Raw genomic sequence first — 19,439 nt, forward strand, 5'->3', positions numbered from 1 at the left:
GGATTAGTGTGGAACTAATGGTGGGAAGAATCGAATTAAAATAATCGAAATACTCGATTATTAAAAAGATCGAGACATTTCGAAATGCTTACAACTAATCGAGTTCACTCGTACTAATCGGAAAAATAATCGAGATATCTCGAGTGAATTCATTCGAAATGGTTTTCCGAGACAATCGAGATATGAATTCGGACTTGAGATTTCGAGACAATCGAAATATGATTTCGGACTTGAGATTTCGAGACAATCGAAATATGATTTCGGACTTGACATTTCGAGACGATATTTCATAGACTTTTATCACTTTAAAAATGTTTTTAGAAAGTTATATTTCCCTATTAATTTGTATTAGACTTTGAGAAATACTTTGTATTATGTGATTTATAAATGAATAAAATATTGCTTCAAAATCCTAAATAACGATGTAAATTCAGGTTATTTTTTTTTCAAAATTCAAGAAATGATAGTAGCACTATGAACATAACGCCATTGTCATTTGTAAAAATATTTGAAACTAGATGGCAAAGTTAAGTTAAGTTTAAGTTGTGCTTTGTTTTTGCAAATAAATCTTAGTTTACTGATAGCGCAGATGTGTGTGTGACTGCACTTCGGTAAAAAAAATATTTAGTTACGCCACTATTAATCCCGGAGCGCGTACTATTCGCAAATCATTTACTTATTTATTCACGGACTATACGGTCAATTTAATAACAGTATGTTTTTTACGTTTTTTTTATATTCCGGTATGATTAAAATAAAACACAACTTTAAAGAAATATCAAAGCGTGGACACAAAAATAATGAACTCATAATAAAATCTGATCTGACAACTGCGTCTATAAAACAACCAGTAGCTTAATCACAAATAACTATCGACGTGCTTAAAAACATGCTAAGCATTTGAGCGATCACAATGAACAATAATGAACATGCGTAAGTTATTGCAGCCATAAGTCAACGCGTGTGTAATCTCTAAGTCAACGATCGTGTTGGTTTGTTTTTTTGTTTTCCTCGTAAATAAATACAGTTCATCGGCGAAAAATCGGCGTTTACTACAAAAAATATACAATAATACAGTATATTGCATTTGCAAAATAGTAAGGAGTATCTAATACAAAAAAAAGAAAATTAAATGGCAATTACTATGGCGACTGCTTTTATTGACATTTGGCTTGCCAACCGCGCCGGCTAAATGCAATAAATAACGTGATAAATAATAAATAGCAGTTTTGTTATATTTTCCATATTTACACCGGTGAAATTCAAATATGTGATTGCGCATCAGGATTATACGTCGCGAAACGTAAATATTTTGACATTTGATATTAGGTGTTTCCGGATGTTCCATTGTGATCACGAATACGATAATTAACCATGGTGAAAAATTGTTATCACGTCGCTTTTAGCACGTCGATAGTTATCTGTGATTGAGCTTTAGTTTTCTAAAATAAACCGGTTATTATTATTCGGTTACAAACTATTCGATTAAGTATTTCTATGCACGCCTGTTGCGTAATACACCGGTGTAAAATTTTAAATAATTCATGGTCAAGTTTATTATCGTTTTATCATGGTCGGTTGTTGCGTCACTCGTCGGTCATACACTATACACAAAACACAAAGTCACAAAGGCATCTTCCAATAACAATCAGCATTACACACAAAAAAAAGACATTGCGAATGATATAAAAAAATATTTGTCTCGATACAGGATACAGTTCTATGTAAAAATAGAATCAGATAATATATTATTAACTAAAGCTAGGGTTTCCTAGGACAGCGGTGACCGTATCTTAACGGCCGTAGTGAACGGTGATGCGGTAGACAGCCGTCGTAACGGTGACTAGAGAGTGGTTCAGCTACGTCTACGGCGAAAGGAAAAGTTATTATACCTCTACGCAAACAGCGCACTAAATTTAGTGAACGCGCATTAGCGGGCGCAGGCCCTATGGCATGGAATGCTCTCCCAGCAGAGGTGCGAGGCTGTGAAAGTGAAGTGATGTTTCGGAAAAAAATTTAAACCCACTTGTTCTCTAAATCATTTGAATAAATCCGTAGCATGCGACACCAAAATAAATTATTTTAATTAAATTACAAATTTAAAAGAATCACTATGTAAAGCCCCCTTGAGGTATTTTGTTACGAAAATGGCGCTATATAAGTTATCCATAATAATAATAATAAAAATGCGCCGTGGTGCAGTTGGTTAGACGGCTAATTGTGAAACTGACGTCGCGGGTTCGATTCCCGCCAGTTGCAAGAAAAAAAGTCAAGAAATATTTTTTTCTCAATTGGTCTGGGTGTCGTGGTGTATTTTTCAAATCCTCATTCCGTATTCCCTCTTTCCCACCTGCTGACAAGCCCCTAAATGGAGGCTTAGCGGGTTAATCCTTTAAAAAAAAAAAAATGTATGTTTTTTCTTTTTTTTCCCAGCATTTGCATAAAAAACAAACATAAAAAATATTTTTAGTTGGAATTATAAAAATTGGGCATTAAAGGGTTAAGTATCAAATTAATTCGATCAAAAGGGTTCGATTCCCGCCAGTTGCAAGAAAAAAATCCAAGAAAGTTTTTTTTCCCTCAATTGGTCTGGGTGTTGTGGTATATTTTTCATAACCTCCTTTCAAATCCTCTATCCCACCTGCTGACAAGCCTCAAAATAGAGGCTTAGAGAGTTATTCCTTTAAAAAATATATATAATTTTTTTAAAAAAACGCATTCTAGAAAAGGGATTTGATAAGATAAGACCTACGAAATGACACTTAGAAAACGACGCCACTAGTTCATGTGAATCAACCAACGCTAAGAGAATTGTGTTGTAGAATATTTCCGGATTACTTACCGTCAACGGACCGATCGGTAGAACTGACCAAGAAGAAGCGGAAGAGAACTTGAGACGTCGCACGCGGAGTGATTTCAGAAATACAAAACTTTAAAAAAGCATAGCGCTGATAATAAGATATGGTTGAAATTGTGGGTTAAAACCCTGTTTTTGTAAACCTATCCTCGTTCTATTTTATTTACCTGTGAGAAATCAATTTTGAAAGGTCGTATGGAAGTATCTGGAGTTGTGCTCGGCTGTCCAGGTCCCCACCAATGGTTTTCATCTAGGTCTGGAATCGGTGGAATTTTGTACAAATTGTGGGCTCCATATCCAAGAAGTACAGCTACAAGTGCGGCACTTAAAGTGAACAACTTTCTACAGAAACCCATCTGGATAAACACATACACAAACATAAAACAACTTTGTTTTAAACCGCTTATTTTATATTTTTTCTACCGACTGGTTTCAAAGAACTTACAACAACCATGTTAAACCATTAGAAACTGTTCAAAAATTTATATAAAGATAGTTCTTCACAAAAACCGCACTTTTCTCTCTTTCCAAATGTTCCAAGAAGCTAAACTTTTAGACATAAGACAAATACATTGTTTTCAATGTTTAAAATATATATTTGAGCACCAAAATTTATTTACAAGTAATTCAAATAGATCAAGTCAAAGAAGGAATCGTGTGTTAGAAATACCATATTGTAAAACGAGGCTCGCAAGAGACATGCGTATTTTATAGGCCAAAATTTTTTTTGTGTTTTTCTTTTTTATTTGGACAATTTTTTGTTTTCGATGTACATATTTTTATTTTTTTCCAAAGTAATAAGAGTTTTTATATGTTTATAGAATTTAAGAGATAGGATTATGTAAATATATTAGAACTTAACTATAAGCACCTGCTGACGAATTGCATTTTATGCAGCTCAGTAGGACTTGATAATTTATTTGTTAATTTTTGTATGCTTTTGATAAATAAATAAATAAAAATAAAAGTTTCTCTGTAGACGTCGTTTAGGACGCAACTGCCGATTTGAATTGAGTTATGCCGTGTTGTGTCATTTGTAAGTGTCAAAATACTGCTAGGATTAAAAAATAATAGGGCGGATCACATTTCACGTGTAAGTAGTGAATTCACAAATATTTTTTAAGAATCCTACTATTTTACCATCATTTATGTTAAATAAAACAAGGGAGACATTTTGTTAATATTGTACCAAGGACTAACGGAGAAGCGAATTTTCCTTTAGAGCATGTCATTATTATAATACTGTTCTCTCCGGTCACGCAGACGTTTTTCACCTCCTATGTGAAATATAGAAGAGTCCTCATAGATAGTACGCCGGTTTAGTTATACGATGTAAATAATTATGTTTGTACATATGTGCATTATTATATTTTGTACTTTTTACATTATTTTTATATAACTGTATTTTTTTTCTTGTTCTCTAAATTTTTTATATTTTTATTTACTTTATTTTTATTACCTACTATAGATGTTCATATTTTTATTTTCAACTTCTAAGTGCCTAACATTAACATAAACATAAACATAAATAAGTTTATTATTTTATTATTCATCTTTTACAATTTTTCTACCTAACATGTAAGAGTCTGTCTAAAATAGATTGTTATTTCATAGCATGTAACAGTCAGTTATAATATAAATTTGCTTTTTATTTCGTTTTTAAAATATCACTTAAACTTTAAACTTCATTGTCAAATAAAATTTTAAAAAATAAAAATGTAAATAGGGGCTAGATTTCTTATTGTCCATGCGCTCTGTAGCTGCAAGACGTGTTGGGATATTTATTTATTGTACAGCGCCCTTGAGGTGATTTTCACAAAAATGGCGCTGTATAAATTATCCAAACATTATTATTATTATTATAATATATGTTATAAAATGTGTGTGTAAAGTGGCAACTTAAACCAGCCGACGACAGGTCATAAACTCTGTAAATGCCTTGTTACCTAATCAATAAATCACATTGAAAATTAATAAAAAATATTGTTTCATTAAAGTATGTTTTTTTTAAATAGATAATACTTTATTGTATAAAAAGTTACAAATATTCACTGATTTCATTGTTTACTTTCCCTATAAAATTTATCAAAAGCCACCACAGCAGAAACTATATCTTTTGCAAGAATTGCTGGTTCCTCCATAGCTGCAAAATGTCCACCATTTTCATAATCAGTCACTTGAACCAGATTATTGTATTTCCCGCGCATCTGCCATTTTGTTGCGAACGTTAGCTCGTTGCCAAACCTTATTACAGCTGTTGGTACTGATACAGGTATGCTGTGGATAAATAAAACAAACGCCTTAAAAGATTTATAAATAACTAGCTTTTACCCGCGGCTTCGTGCGGGGAATAAGGGAAAAATTATGGTGGATTTTATCGGGATACAAAGTAGCCTGTATCGATTGCCGATCTTCCAACTATCGCTATTAAAAAAATACGACGATTCGTTAGTCTATGGCGAAATATCATCGTTATTATTTTCATTTTCCCACCAAGAACTCCTTTTACTATTTAAAAAAATTCCGAGGAAGAGAGGTGTTTTTCGGAATGAAAAGTAGTATGTGACATCTTTTAGCTTTTCAGCTATCTTTACGCAAGAAATACCGTCAATCGTTAGCTTCGTTGCGACGTGAAGGAAACACAGACAAACAAACAAACAATGACATTTTTGAAATAATAATATTAGTATTGATTACTTCAAAAGAGAAGAAGAACGTTGAGATTAAGATTATTTAGGTATTGGTGTTAAAGCTTATGACGTGTATAAGAGGTTTTTTTTAATAAACAAAGAAATTTAATTAATTTAAGCAAAATGTGCTAAAATACAACATGGAAATATCCACTGATAAAACCAAAAGCCTAAGTATGTCAAAAACCTGGGGAGATGTAAACTGGTTGTGGACAATAAAACCCTACAGCAAATGGAATTCAAGTATCTCGGAGTCGAGTTGAGTAGTAAAGGGGATTTATACAATGAAACTCAGAAGGAAATCAACAAAGGTGCAGAATATCAGGGTGCATCAGAGATACCGTGTGGAGGAGTAAGCACATGAGACTAGACCGTAAAATGGGAATATACAAAACATGTGTTAGACCAATAGCCAATAAACACCTACGGATTAGAGGCCAGGGCAGAAACTTTCAAGACAATATCTCGGCTGAGAAGTTCTGAGATGCAAACTCTTCGATCCGTAGCCGGAAACACACTGCGAGATCGCATGAGAATCACCGATATTCGGAGCACGAGCAGTAGTAACAAAATAATTGGACGAAAACATAATTTGAAGTGTTATCGAAATCGAAAGGAAGACTTTACAACAATCTTTACAACGGTTTTGGGTGTGTGAAGCAAATGATTTCACTGTTTATTTTTGTGGTTTTAAGTTTCTCAAATATATTTAAAATACGTTTTATACATCACCTATCCATCCCTAAATTATGGTGAGCCTTGCAGAAGGTTTCCGCATAGAGGCGCATTGAAGTTGTGATGCAGCGACTATCCCAGTATATCATAATATTGTCCAAGAGTTCCAATAGAGTGTATTTCTTAGTAAGTCCTCCATCTGGTAAACTTTTCCAATTTCGGTTAGTCCACGTTGAAAACTTCTCCAAGATATAGGCAGCAAGCCCTATTGGGGAGTCCATTAAACCAATGCCTAGAAAAGGACATATTCGAAATATTTATGAATAAACAGCAATCTTGCTAATAATATGCATGTTCGCTAATTGATAGTTAATGTATTATTGAAAATAAGTCAACTGCAAATTTTAATAGAGAACCACAGTACGAATTGACCAGATCAACCTGCAGTGCACATCTGACCACTCTCTAGAGAGTAGAGAGAGCGTTCAGAATCGCTTTGCTGGAGGTGTTATGTTAATAAATAAATCTTTAATCCCTTTGATTTTTTTTCACATAGGTGAACACTTTGACTAGCAATTTTTCAATATTTTTGTACTTATAGATTTAAGAGCCTACGCTACCAAGGGAAAGATAAAATTGCATATTTTTTTATTCTTGATCTAAGATAAAAATGCCTAAAAACCTGGGTTATTACTTAAAAACCTTGTATAAAGTTACTATAGTGGTAGAACAGGGATGGTATTCCAATCCCTATTCTACCACCATACCTACGCGTCACTTTATACATGGGTACATATTCTGATGGGAAGTTGAAATTTATCTTTAATTTTACCTACAAAGTAAAATGAAGTTTTTAGTACGAAAAGTACGAATTTTCAGTACGGCGAGGATATTTTGAATTTTCATACAAATATACACATTTTCGTACATAAATATCGATATTAGTTTAACCGTCTCAGTATATACCGATAAAGATAGCCGTTCATAATCGCGGCCCAGGTTTAAAAGTAATGCCCCTGGCATAGTGAATGATTCATGCAATAATTATTCATCTAAATAATATTTCTTTTTCGAAATCATTAAGAAAGCAGTATGTTTATAATATGTACAGTAAATAATAGAAAAACCTCGTGCCAATTGTCGAAATTGATCCACTGGAACTTTGGAATTGATATCATATTTAAAAAATCAGGTTTAATAATAATCCCAAAAACATACCTACAGTATCTGGTTTTGTTGATTGCAAATGCATATAGCCAGTTTCTTCCAACAAATATTGATAGAATTTTGTTAATGGATATACTTTAGATTCATGCTCTTCTTCAATTACCATAGGAGGGTATAAGCTTCCCCACAGTGCCTTTATGGTGCCTAGGTCAGTCTGTACAATTGGCATGTTGGTGTGATAGCCAAATACAAACTGGGGAAAGAGTACAGCCATGGCATTGGTAATAATAGCACCCCAGTCTCCTCCTTGAAGAAGATACTTCTGATAGCCAAGACGTTGCATTAAGTTTTTCATGATTACGGCCATTTGAGTAGCACCCAAACCAGGTTTGGCACTAGCCTAAAAATAACCATAAAATCATCAAATTAATTTCTCTATTGCACACAATTTTCAATTTAATACGAGTAACGTCTTTTTGTTTCTACTTGTATATTTTATCAAGCTCTTTAAAATGTGTGGATTCGTTTGCCTATGATTAGCTTGCTATCATAAAATAAATAGTAAAAATACCTGCGAATATCCATAACCCGGAAGACTTGGAACTATGAAGTCAAATGTAAAATCAGAATCTTTAGTTGCTGCCATAAGCAAAGGAATCATCTTATGAAACTCTACAAAACTGCCTGGCCATCCATGAATTAGCAGCAATGGAATAATTCTAACATTCTTCGCTGGTTTCTGCTGAATGCGGGTAAAGTGAATATCTAATCCTTGAATTTTAGTCTTAAATTGTGGGTACTTGTTAATATACTTCTGTCTTTCTGCAAATTCGTACTTTGTCTTCCAGAACTCAACGACTTCTTTCAAGTATTTTCCATTGAAGCCATATTCAAAGCCAATTCCTTCAAGTGGTTCAGTAAACCAATCGCTACTATTGAGTTTCATTTTCAGCTCTGTAATTTTCTGAAATCAAAATAATTAACGATTACGCTTTCATTGTTACGAAACATTACTTTTTTATCTCTGATTATGATGTCAAAAATAAACAATAAATTCTCTCGAGTTTTTGGTGTTACGGTCAATTGTCTATACCTGCCTATTAATAAGACTAAAAGATGGAAAAATAAGGTACTTTCTAATTTTTTGTATTAGACATAAAACCTTATAAAAAATAATATCAGGTAAAATTAAAAAATTAAGAGTTTAATAATTTTGTCTAAAAATACTGGTTAAATTAATAGGGTTACAACTACAACAGACACAGTAGACAACTTTTTGAAAATCGGCTGTGTTCCTGAACGAGGTTCAACTGACCTGTCAGAGATTTCAACCGACAAATCTGAAAAAAGCTGTTTTATTTTTTAATGTGTTTTTAACCAACTGGTCTTTTACACACTCTAGAAAAAGGATTTAATAAGACCCGTGCAATAATTTAAAACACCAAAAATAGTATCTAGAACAGTTATGGTTGAAAGCCTTAAGGCCAAAGTTTAAAGGAATTATTTTTCCATGCAAAATATTTTCACGCAGTCGAGATATTAACAGGTACCTGTTCTTGTTTTATTTTATTTACCTACCTCTGAGAAATCAACTTTAAAGGGTCTTATGGAAGTTTCTGGAGTTGTGCTAGGCTTTCCAGATCCCCACCACTGGTTTTCATCTAGTTCTGGAACTGGTGGAATTTTGAACAAATTATGGGCTCCATATCCAAGAAGTGCAGCTATAATTGCAGCACTTAAAGTGCACCACTTTCTACAGCAACCCATCTGTAAAAACATATACACAATGTCAGATAATTTGCGTAAATTTAATGTCAAACAAACTATGTTAAATGTAAAACTTAAATACAAAGAACTGGATCTTGTGGATACCACCATATTTTTGGGTGTAAAATTGGATTCTAAGCTTCGATGGAGTCCGCAAATAGCTAATTTATCGAACATACTTAGTTCTATTATAGAGTCGAAGATTATTTGCAGGACAAGACAACTTGGCATTAGATTCGTGTTTGTTGATTTGAATAGATTTTTGAGTGTTCTTGATTCAAAATTATTCGTTTGATAATTTACTAAATATGGATTTAAATTTTATAATTATTGATTTATATTTAAAAGTTATAATTCAATTGACGATTATGAGAGATTTGATGAATCATATATAAATAATAATATACAAATAAATACACCAATAACATTTGTATACATATACAAATGTTATTGGTAATTGAATCGACATTTACTTCGTAACACTTCATTATTATAAGGAGTTTTAAATCACCCGTCTATGGGAGGAGTGCTCTCCCGAAACTGTTTTAGTGTTCTTGTAAAATAATAAAAATTGTGTAATGCAAATGTTCATTTAAATGTATATTTAATTTTTATTAAAAATATCCAAGAATACCTCACCGAAAATGTACCTAATTTTGTCAGTTATGCTAACTTTTGTTTTATTTTTAAATTTTGTCAAAAAAAAACAACAACAACAAACCATCACTTCGTTTCCCCGAAAGGGTAGGCAGAGAGGATAGAACGCCACATCACTCTATCTTTGCATACAGATCTCGCTTCTTCTACATTCATACATCTTCTCATGCACGCGCGCCGGTTGTTCCGACTTTTGAAATGTCCATCTTCAAGTATTTGTTGGATTTGGTCATGCCATGTCTTTCTCGGTCTACCTTTATTTCTGCATCCATCAACATTCGCATTGTAAATATTCTTAGTCGTTATTCTCAAAAAAATAATAATTATAAATAGAATAGAAATAGAAATGAAAAAGGAAAAAAGAGGAAAGAGGAAAGGAGGAGAGATTAAGGAAGAGAGAGGAGATGTTTCTTCAGGCGTGATTTATACAAAGATAATGAAGTAACATCTTTAATGGTGGATGGGAGATGATTCCACAGTCGAGCCGCATGGACACTATATGAGTAAGAGAAGAAAGAGGATAGAACGAAGAGGTAAACCATGAACTGATCACGCAGGTATATAGGAGCGTTAGGACTATGAAGTACATTGAACAGAAGTGAGATGGAATATTAGATAGGATCAGAAACACAAAAATTATATTAAAATATTACAACAGAGATGAAGAACATTTTAGAGAAGGTAATATAGAAGTCTAGGCATCTACAGGACTTATGACCTGTAATTGGCTGGTTTAAGTGGCCATTTTACACACTGTGTAACATTCACAAAAATTTATAATACTAACATTGCTTAATTTTTTTTTTGAAAACATAAATTTTATAAAAAAAAATTAAACCTAAAAATTATACAAGATTTACATTTTTAAAAAATAATCTAAAAATTATACAGCATATTCAATAGAAAGTTTAAACAATTCAAGAATAAATGTAAAAAACAAAATTAAATAATAAAACATTCTTAAGTAATACAACAAGAAAATCATAAGTACCGTTTCATACAGCTGGGCAAAGTGAACAAAAAACTGTATATAATATGAAATGCATGAATAAATAAATATAATTACCATTTACCATCTTTGAAAAAGTTCAAAGGGTTTGTTCTATAGGAAAAATACCCTACACTAAATATATTTAATTAGGATAGAAATATATTGACATGTTAACCACAAAACAACCGTCCAATAAAGTGTTTGGAGGTTGGAGGTACTGCTCCAGGGCTCCACTAGTGGAATTTAATGCACACCTGCTCAATGTTTTCAAGAGTATATTTAATTTTTCGCTTATCAACCTACATGATAAGGAACACATTGACTGATTAATTATGAAACTGTATTACGGTATCTTAGGTTAATGACATAGAATTAAGAATAGTCCAGAAGGAGCGTAGAATCATATTTGAATACATCGGACTGTGTCCAACAATTCCCCCACTATGCCTCACTTTCGCCGCGCGCATTCGTGATGCCGCCGCATGCCGCACGACGGGAAAAAATATTATTTTTTTTTTTTTTTTTTTTTATTTTTGCACCACAACAGGACAGGAAGCCCAACTACAGTGGTGAATTACATCACAGAACACCCAGGCTTGAGAAAAATCACACAGAATTTTTGTGTTCTCACCGGCAATCGAACCCGGAACCTTCCGTGTGTGAGTCAAGCGTCTTGACCACTGCACCACGGAGGCCGCCAAATGTAAGGTATAACACAAATGTAAGGTATAAAAAAAGGCAATCTGTTAATTTCTTTAAAATTGTATTGTGCACGCGGAAATATTGATTGACACAACAGAGTAGATGAGTAAAGGGTCATTTAATAAGATTAATTAAATTAATGAACTTTAAACTTAAAATATAAAATAAATTTTATTTGACATAAAACGGATATTTTATAATATGTTAAATAATATTTGATGTTTTAAAGATAATGTCGGTCAAATGTCCACGATAGAGTTGTTTAATCCGAGATCCAATTTTCATAAGTTCTTTCATTAGATGAGCAAAGTAGAGTTAAAAAAAATAATACCCTGGCAACACTAAGAAATGTTCATTTCGTTTCTTCGACAATCTGACAGATAGAAAAATAATAATTTAATTTTTAAGTAATGCATTTGTTACATACACATTCATTTGCTAATTATACATGAAATGTGATTGCATCGTGTTTCTTTTAGATCCTAGCAGTATTTCTACACTTTAAAAGGTCACAACACGACATAGTTGAATTCAAATCAGGAGTTGCGTACTGAGCGACGTCTACAAAAAAACTAATGGGTCAAAACTTAAACCTACTGATTTATGAGTAGTTTAGTCGTCTTCTGTTTGATGTGCGTGTGCGGTTTCTGGACTATTCTTAATTCTATGGTTAATGAGTTATTTCATTTACTCCGCAAAAACGAAAATGTGAAAAATACATGTCTCATAATTTATCAAATTCATGGTAAATATTAAAATTCCGGTAAGCAAGTGAATAATTATTCGAATTTTAATAACGATCACATAATAAGAACATTTTTGTTTAATACTTGTGGTTAATAACAAATACAATGGCGTATGAAATGACTTACCGTTGATAACAGAAAAACGGACTGATACTCGTACGTTGATTTTCTTTGCGAGTCAAGTGGATCAATTGATATCAATCTCTGTCAGATAAGGTGGCCTGAAAGTCAACTTTGGTTTCTGTTTAGATTTGACGTTCCTTTGTGGATAGGTTTCAGTTAGAGTTTCCATTCGAGACTTCGAGAGTTGAGAGTCAAGAGTTGAGACTCTCGAGATGCCACGAGGGTTGTGTAAAAAATAAGGTTCTCAATTTTTTTTCAAGTTTACGGCATTTTTTATTTGAACAGAAAAATACATCATTGGAAAGCTTAATTTCTTAACAATTTTTCAACATAATCACCAGATTTTTCAACGCACTTTTGTTGACGACTAATCCACTTTTTTAATCCAGCTTCAAAGAAGTCCGCCGCCAGTCCGTGGAGGAATTTGATGACCCCTTCCTGCACTCTTTCATCAGTCTCGAAACGCTGTTCACCCAAGTGTTGCTTTGATTTTGGAAACAAGTGAAAGTCCCTCGGCGCAAGATCAGGGCTGTAGGGAGCCTGTTCAACGAGATCCCCGCCAAAATTTTCGATTAAATCCTTGGTTTGGCGAGAGATGTGCGGGCGCGCATTGTCGTGGTGCAGTCTAACGCCTTTCGTCAGTCTTCCTCTCCGGTGATTTTGGATGGCTCTTCTACGTTTTTTCAAGGTTTCGCAATAATTTTTGAATTTATTGTGGTCCCACGAGCCATAAACTCAACAAGAAGGACGGTCACTAAATTCATCCACGGACTGGCGGTGGACTTCTTTGAAGCTGGATTCCAAAAGTGGATTATTCGTCAACAAAAATGCGTTGAAAAATCTGATGATTATGTTGAAAAATTGTTAAGAAATTAAGCTTTCAATGATGTATTTTTCAGTTCAAATTAAAAATGCCTTAAACCTGAAAAAAAATAGAGAACCTTATTTTTTACACAACCATGGTAATATCAAAAATTTCGATACCAGTGCCTCGATTATGATGGAAAGATAAAGACGTCATACCTTCACCTTAACGATATAGTTGAAGACAAATTCTCTCTAGCGATTATAAATATATACTACCAATCCCCCCCCACCTTCAAGTTTTGGGTAGATACATCGATATAAATCAAGGGGAAGCATACGTCACGGGTCACGGTACACATATCTACGCTCTTAAATGGCATAGCTTCAGTATGACGTCAAAGTTGAAGATAAAAGTCTCCCGACCGATTATAAAGGTACACTACTGATACCCCCCACCATCAAGTTTTGATGTAAGTACATCGGTTTATACCGACGGGTCTAGAACCCCTCGATACGCTTATCTACGCATTGAAAGTGTAAAAAAAAATTGTTGCACCGAGAAATTTTTCCTTTAATTATGATTTATTAAAATGTTTAATCGTTTTGAGGTTGGCACTTTTTTTCTTAAAAGCCTATTAAAAATATGAGAGAGAATTAAGTCAATTTTGAAGTCGAATTAAATTCCGACAAAACTATCATTTTAATAAAACAAACGCCTAGATGTGAAAATAATGTCGCTATATTCTGTCCTATTAATAAATAAGAGTATATAGGCGTTAGAAAGTTACCACTCTAAAAAAATAATTTAGTTATTATATTTTTTCCATCTGTTTTACTATCTTTCCGAGTGTATGTATCGAGACGTTAAAGGAGCCGGCTTTGTAGTCGTTCGATTGATACATACAGACGATCGTTTCATTCATGTTCAAGCGAGCATTTTTTGCTTGAATTGGGATTTATTGGAGGTTATAATTGCTTTGAAGTTAGCACTTTTTATTACAGAAGCCTATTTAAACTATAAATGAGAACTATTTTAAATGTTAATGACGTAAGGAACGCGGACTAATTGTTTGCGGTCATTCCATTGGCTTGTTTCGATCATATGATGTCGATATGACAAGTAGGTAGAACAAACCGAGGTAAGATACAGATAGTACAGAAGTTAAGTATACCGTCTCGATATAAACAAATGAAGATAACGATCATAATCAAGGCACAGGGCCCCGATTACAATGGGAAGTTAACGTTTACCTTCAATTTTATCTACAAAGTCAAATTAAGTTTTTTGTATGAAAAGCAGAATATGCATACAATTTTTAATTCTCAACATGTTAAATTATAAGTTACCAACGAAGATACTTTGAATGTTCATGCAAATATACTCATTTTCGTACATAAATATCGTTTTTTTCTTTATAGACAGTCGAAGATAACTCTGTTACCTTTCCATTGTAATCGAGGCCCAGTAGAACGTTTTTTTTTTGTTTTTTTACAATTAACATAAGTGATAAAACAGAGTATTCAAAAAATTAAGCATAATTCAATGAAATACACATTAATAGTAAAAATAGTAAACAAAAAATCCCACAAAGGCATGGCCTGTTCGTGGGTATACAAGAAAAAGTTAATGAATTTTTGCTCCTATAATAAATAATGGACAGTTATTATATTTTTGTGTAACATTTTGTGTAAGAAAGAAAATATTAAAATATTCTGTAAAAGATAATATGGTATTTTTTTTATAGTAATTAAAAAAGGAAATAAAAAATATTTTTAAAAAAACACAAAAATATTCCTTATTATTAAAAGACAACTTTAGTTTGAATCCAGGATAGTGCATGTTTTTTAAAAGAAGGAAAATTTTGAAAGTTTGGAATCAATGAAATATTATCAGTAAAAAAAAATAAAATTTTTTGAGCCTATAAAATATGCATGTCTCTGTGCGAGTTGATCTATTTGAATTACTTGTAAATAAATTTTTATTCTCAAATATATATTTTAGACATTGAAAACAATATATTTGTCTTAGATATAAATGTTTAGCTTCTTGGAACAATTGGAAAGAGGGAAAAGTGCGATTTTTGTGAAGCATTATTTTTAATATACATTTTTGAACAGTTTCTAATGGTTTAATATGATTGTTGTAAGTTCCCCCCCATCCAATTATTCCATAGGAAAGCGATGACTGTACAAGTGCATAATATACCATTTTAATCGTATTTAGCTGGGCGTCAATATTTAGTCTTTTGATCACATAGGTTGAATTTCCTTAGTTTATTGACAATTACTTCAAGATGATTAGTCCATTTAAGTTGACAGTCAATGATTACTCCCAGGTATTTTATGCACCTGTCAGACTTCACGTTTTCGCAGTAATTACACATGTCAAGATTGCAGTATTTATTATGAAACATTACATTAAGGGAAGATGAAGGGGAAGACGCTCTCTGGGTACGGGTGTGTTTCAAATGTCTGAATTTCATAATATTCTGTCTTTTGCTTGTGGTAACACGACGTTACATCACCGCACGCAAAGTGATTATTTACCAAAGTCTTTTGAGAGTGTGACAGAGCGTGCGCAGAATTTATAAATTCGTTTTTGTCAAAAACGTCAGGTAACATTTTCATTATATTTACGCGGGTATGTAGTAGATCTGATGCTCATTTTACCCAATAAAACATGTGGTTATTATTCCTTTCAAACTTTTCCAAATAAATTTAATTAAATATTCAGTGAATTTTACTCCACCTAGTACCTAGTATATACACAAGGTATTTTTAATTTATCGCGTAGGTGTGCGATTGTATTCTTAGCAACAGGCCTTAGGCTTACCATTTATAAATAACCCTTACATTTAAATTGTTTACTTAAAATATATCTATCACACAAAAATAACATCTTTATACGTATTTATAGTCCTTAAAATATTGCTTGATTAGAATGACAGCTGTCAAACTAATTTCATTAGTGATGGGAAATTACTGATCACTGATCAAATCGATTTTATCAGTTATTTCATGCAATCATGAAACTCTGTTTCCGAAAATTTATATAAAAAACGCAAAAACAAGCCTATTATAGTGTGTTTAACACAATTATTCACCAAAAAATGAGACATTTATACTTTTTTCATGATCAACATCAAATGAATTATTTTTTTATTCGATTAATTTACATTGGTCAATTTGTACCATCTCTAACGTTTTTGCAAAATGATGTAACCTTGTAAGAACGTCGTTGATAATTAGGTTTATTTTAGTTTTAAAGCTGATTTTATATATTAATGTTGATTTATGTTTCAAGCATTGTATAAAAAAAATAAATTAACACGCCAGATACAAATGATTTTTCGTGTGTCAATATAAATAACTACTTTGACGTTACGACAAAGTTATGTCGTCACTTTTTCTGACAACTGTCATTTTAATCATGTTACATTTCAAGGACTATAGTTTTTCCAGTGCCGAAATTTGGCAATTATTGACAAAATTAGTTGGTGCATGTTCACTAGCAATATAATAAAAGTATAATTTAAATAAATGCTAACCGTAATAGAGAGAAATAGGCTAGCGAGCACGCGTGAGTTAGGTATTTTAAAGGATGTTCAGAAACATGCACATATGTATCAAAAAAACCTTGCGAGGCGACGACCGTCCGGCTCCAGCGTTTATCTCAAACTAAACGTTGAATTGAAAGACGATGACAGAAAATAGAATTATACGGTTGGTTCTCTATTCAAAGTTGTATGGAAAACCCGCACGGTAAAATTATTGAAAATTAGTAATAAATGTTATTAAATATATGTATACTAGCGGACCCGACAGACGTTGTCCTGCCCGAACGTTGGCTTTCCTGCTATTAGCTTGAAAAAAGACTTTTCATTGATAAGTAGGTACCTAGGTAGGTACTTGTTTGTGATTAAATTTCAAAACTCAAAACGGTTAATATTCAAATATTTAATTTAAGTACTAGGTACTTGTTTATGGTTGAATTCCAAAACATGAAATAAATCTTTTTTCAAATGTGGCTTTCTTTTTGCAAACGTCAAACTCCGGTCTTCTCACCATCAGAGGAATGTATTTGTGTAGGAATATGATTTTTTAAAATGTATTGAATTTAATATTATTTTAGTAATACCAAAAATCCAATAAAAAGAAATAGATGCGTAGAAATTTACGGTAATAATCTGATTGAGATCCACAAAAAAAGAATGCTGTTTGTAAACATTCAAAAACAAACTTTTGTTACATACAAAAAAACAACATCTTTCCATTTTTTATAAATGCATTCTCCTCGAACGCAACCCTGGTAGATCGATGAATAAAACATTTATGCTCTTTACGTCTTTTTTACACATGAGATTGAAGATTTTAATATCTACGAACACGCGCAGCGCAAAGATCTATATTTCTCTGAAAACCACACATAAATCGGTTTAGCCGTTTAGGAAGAGTTTAGTGACGTCACGCGTACAGAGGAATTATATATATAAAGATAACCGGATAGACAGTAATAATTATCTATGGTTAGGTTGGTTTGCTTTTTGTTTTAGTTTCGTAGTAGGATTTTGGATTTGTGAACAGAATAACGATGCTACTCACCATAGAAAAACGGATCATTGTATTTCTTCCATAGCGATAATTAAAGGACCACCCTTATTTCAACCCCAATAAAATATATCATTCCATCAGGAAAATTCTGATTCATAAACGCAACTAATAAACTACCTGAATAATGTGAGCCCAGTCGCGGGTAAAAGCAAGTAAAGGGTATATATTATATTTTAGTGTCCGTAAAATGCGAAGAAAATGGTAAGAACAGAAAATTATGGCACAGATGTGTCTTAAGCTCGGGTTTCCTAGGACAGCGGTGCCCGTATTTTAACGGCCGTAGTGAACATTAATGCGGTTGACAGCCGTCGTAACGGTGACTAGAGAGTGGTTTCCTATAAAAATGGTGTTGATAACACCGTTAAAAAATAAAACCACTCTCTAGTCACCACTACGACGGCTGTCCACCGCATCACCGTTCACTACGGCCGTTAAAATACGGGCACCGCTGTCCTAGGAAACCCTAGCTTTACAGATAATTATTTATACGAATTTTGCGTTTTAATGTACCCATGTAAAAACTGTAATATAGGTTTGATTGATTAAGTCATTTTATTGTTTATAAAATAGGTACCGGAACGAGGTGGCTTCGAACGTGGCAGGGGAAGTTGGAGAGTGACACATAGTTTCGCTACAAGGTAATCTGTAGGGAGGGGGTAGCGCGAATGACAGTCCTCTTGCGTCAGTATGCTCGCAACGGCCTGTCGCTATGCGGGTATGTTTTGTTTTCTGTTGCTAGTGTTGTGATTCATTATAATAATAGCGGTACTACTGTATCTCTGCCAATCTTGAATTTGAAAGTGTTCAACAAACTCGTGTCCAGATCAGTACAATATAATTATCCTTTTTTTATTGATTGGTTTGATTTATAGACTTTTATTCGTTAAATAAATACAAAATCAATGTAAAAATGTATTTTGCGAGGTGAAGTGGACATGCCGCGAATATAAAAACGGAAGGTTGGACGGCGACCATATCAGCAATACGATTCACAAAATATGTATACAGCTATTTTAGAAGTACGGGACAAAAAGTTATCTGTTCGAGATGCAGCTGTCAAGTTTTCAGTGCGAAAAGTATATAGATTTATATAATTCAAATAGTTTTAATCATTGTTTTAATTAAATAAACAGAGCCTTTTTTTATAAAAATGTTTTATTTCTCACTTTTTTCAACCCCACACGTGTACGCACAGCATCATTTAAACAAAAAAAAAACAATATTTTGGTCATTTAGTGTATATTGTCCTCAGAACATTAATTAAATCTTTACATAGAAAATTTCACAGTCGTCCGAAGTCACCACACTACAAGCGGCGACTACGGACACTTTTCGGAAACCAGCAAATAAAAAAAAACACATATATATATATATATATATATATATATATATATATATATATATATGATAGTGGTAATGTGCTTCACATCTACTTAAAAGATTCACTCATTTAATTATTTTTTAAAAAATTATTTTGCCAATTAGAATCTTCATAAACTTAAAAAATATACGAAAAAGCGTCCGGAGCCACCTCGTTCCCCGGTACCTTTAATCGTGCCTTTTTGAGCCCCGAACGAATGTACGAAATTACAGGCAAGTTTCGGGTAGTTCCGTACTTCATATTTTCTCACCTATTCCACCGAATA

The 19,439-nt window shown here is 32.9% G+C and overlaps 1 protein-coding gene across 3 annotated transcripts; it reads right to left on the minus strand.

Annotated features, from left to right (window-relative positions):
• Window positions 1-4,858: 4,858 nt before the first annotated feature.
• LOC148274161 (juvenile hormone epoxide hydrolase 1-like) lies at window positions 4,859-12,398 on the minus strand. 3 transcript variants are annotated; one of them, XM_088237530.1, is made up of 6 exons: window positions 12,379-12,398; window positions 8,968-9,156; window positions 7,961-8,353; window positions 7,441-7,789; window positions 6,280-6,514; window positions 4,859-5,134 (listed from the first exon to the last, which is right to left on the minus strand). In XM_088237530.1, the coding sequence occupies exons 2-6, from the start codon at window positions 9,154-9,156 to the stop codon at window positions 4,915-4,917; spliced, it is 1,386 nt and encodes a 461-aa protein (XP_088093656.1). In that variant the 5' UTR covers window positions 12,379-12,398; the 3' UTR covers window positions 4,859-4,914. The 3 variants fall into 3 exon arrangements, with proteins under 3 accessions (XP_088093656.1, XP_088093655.1, XP_088093654.1); XM_088237529.1 differs by lacking the exon at window positions 12,379-12,398 and adding an exon at window positions 10,880-11,027; XM_088237528.1 differs by lacking the exon at window positions 12,379-12,398 and adding an exon at window positions 9,878-10,066.
• Window positions 12,399-19,439: the final 7,041 nt, after the last annotated feature.

The sequence above is a fragment of the Micrasema longulum genome, unplaced genomic scaffold, assembly GCF_059751315.1.
Source record: "Micrasema longulum isolate JH-2025_06_02 unplaced genomic scaffold, ASM5975131v1 h1tg001738l, whole genome shotgun sequence".
NCBI lineage: Eukaryota > Metazoa > Arthropoda > Insecta > Trichoptera > Brachycentridae > Micrasema > Micrasema longulum.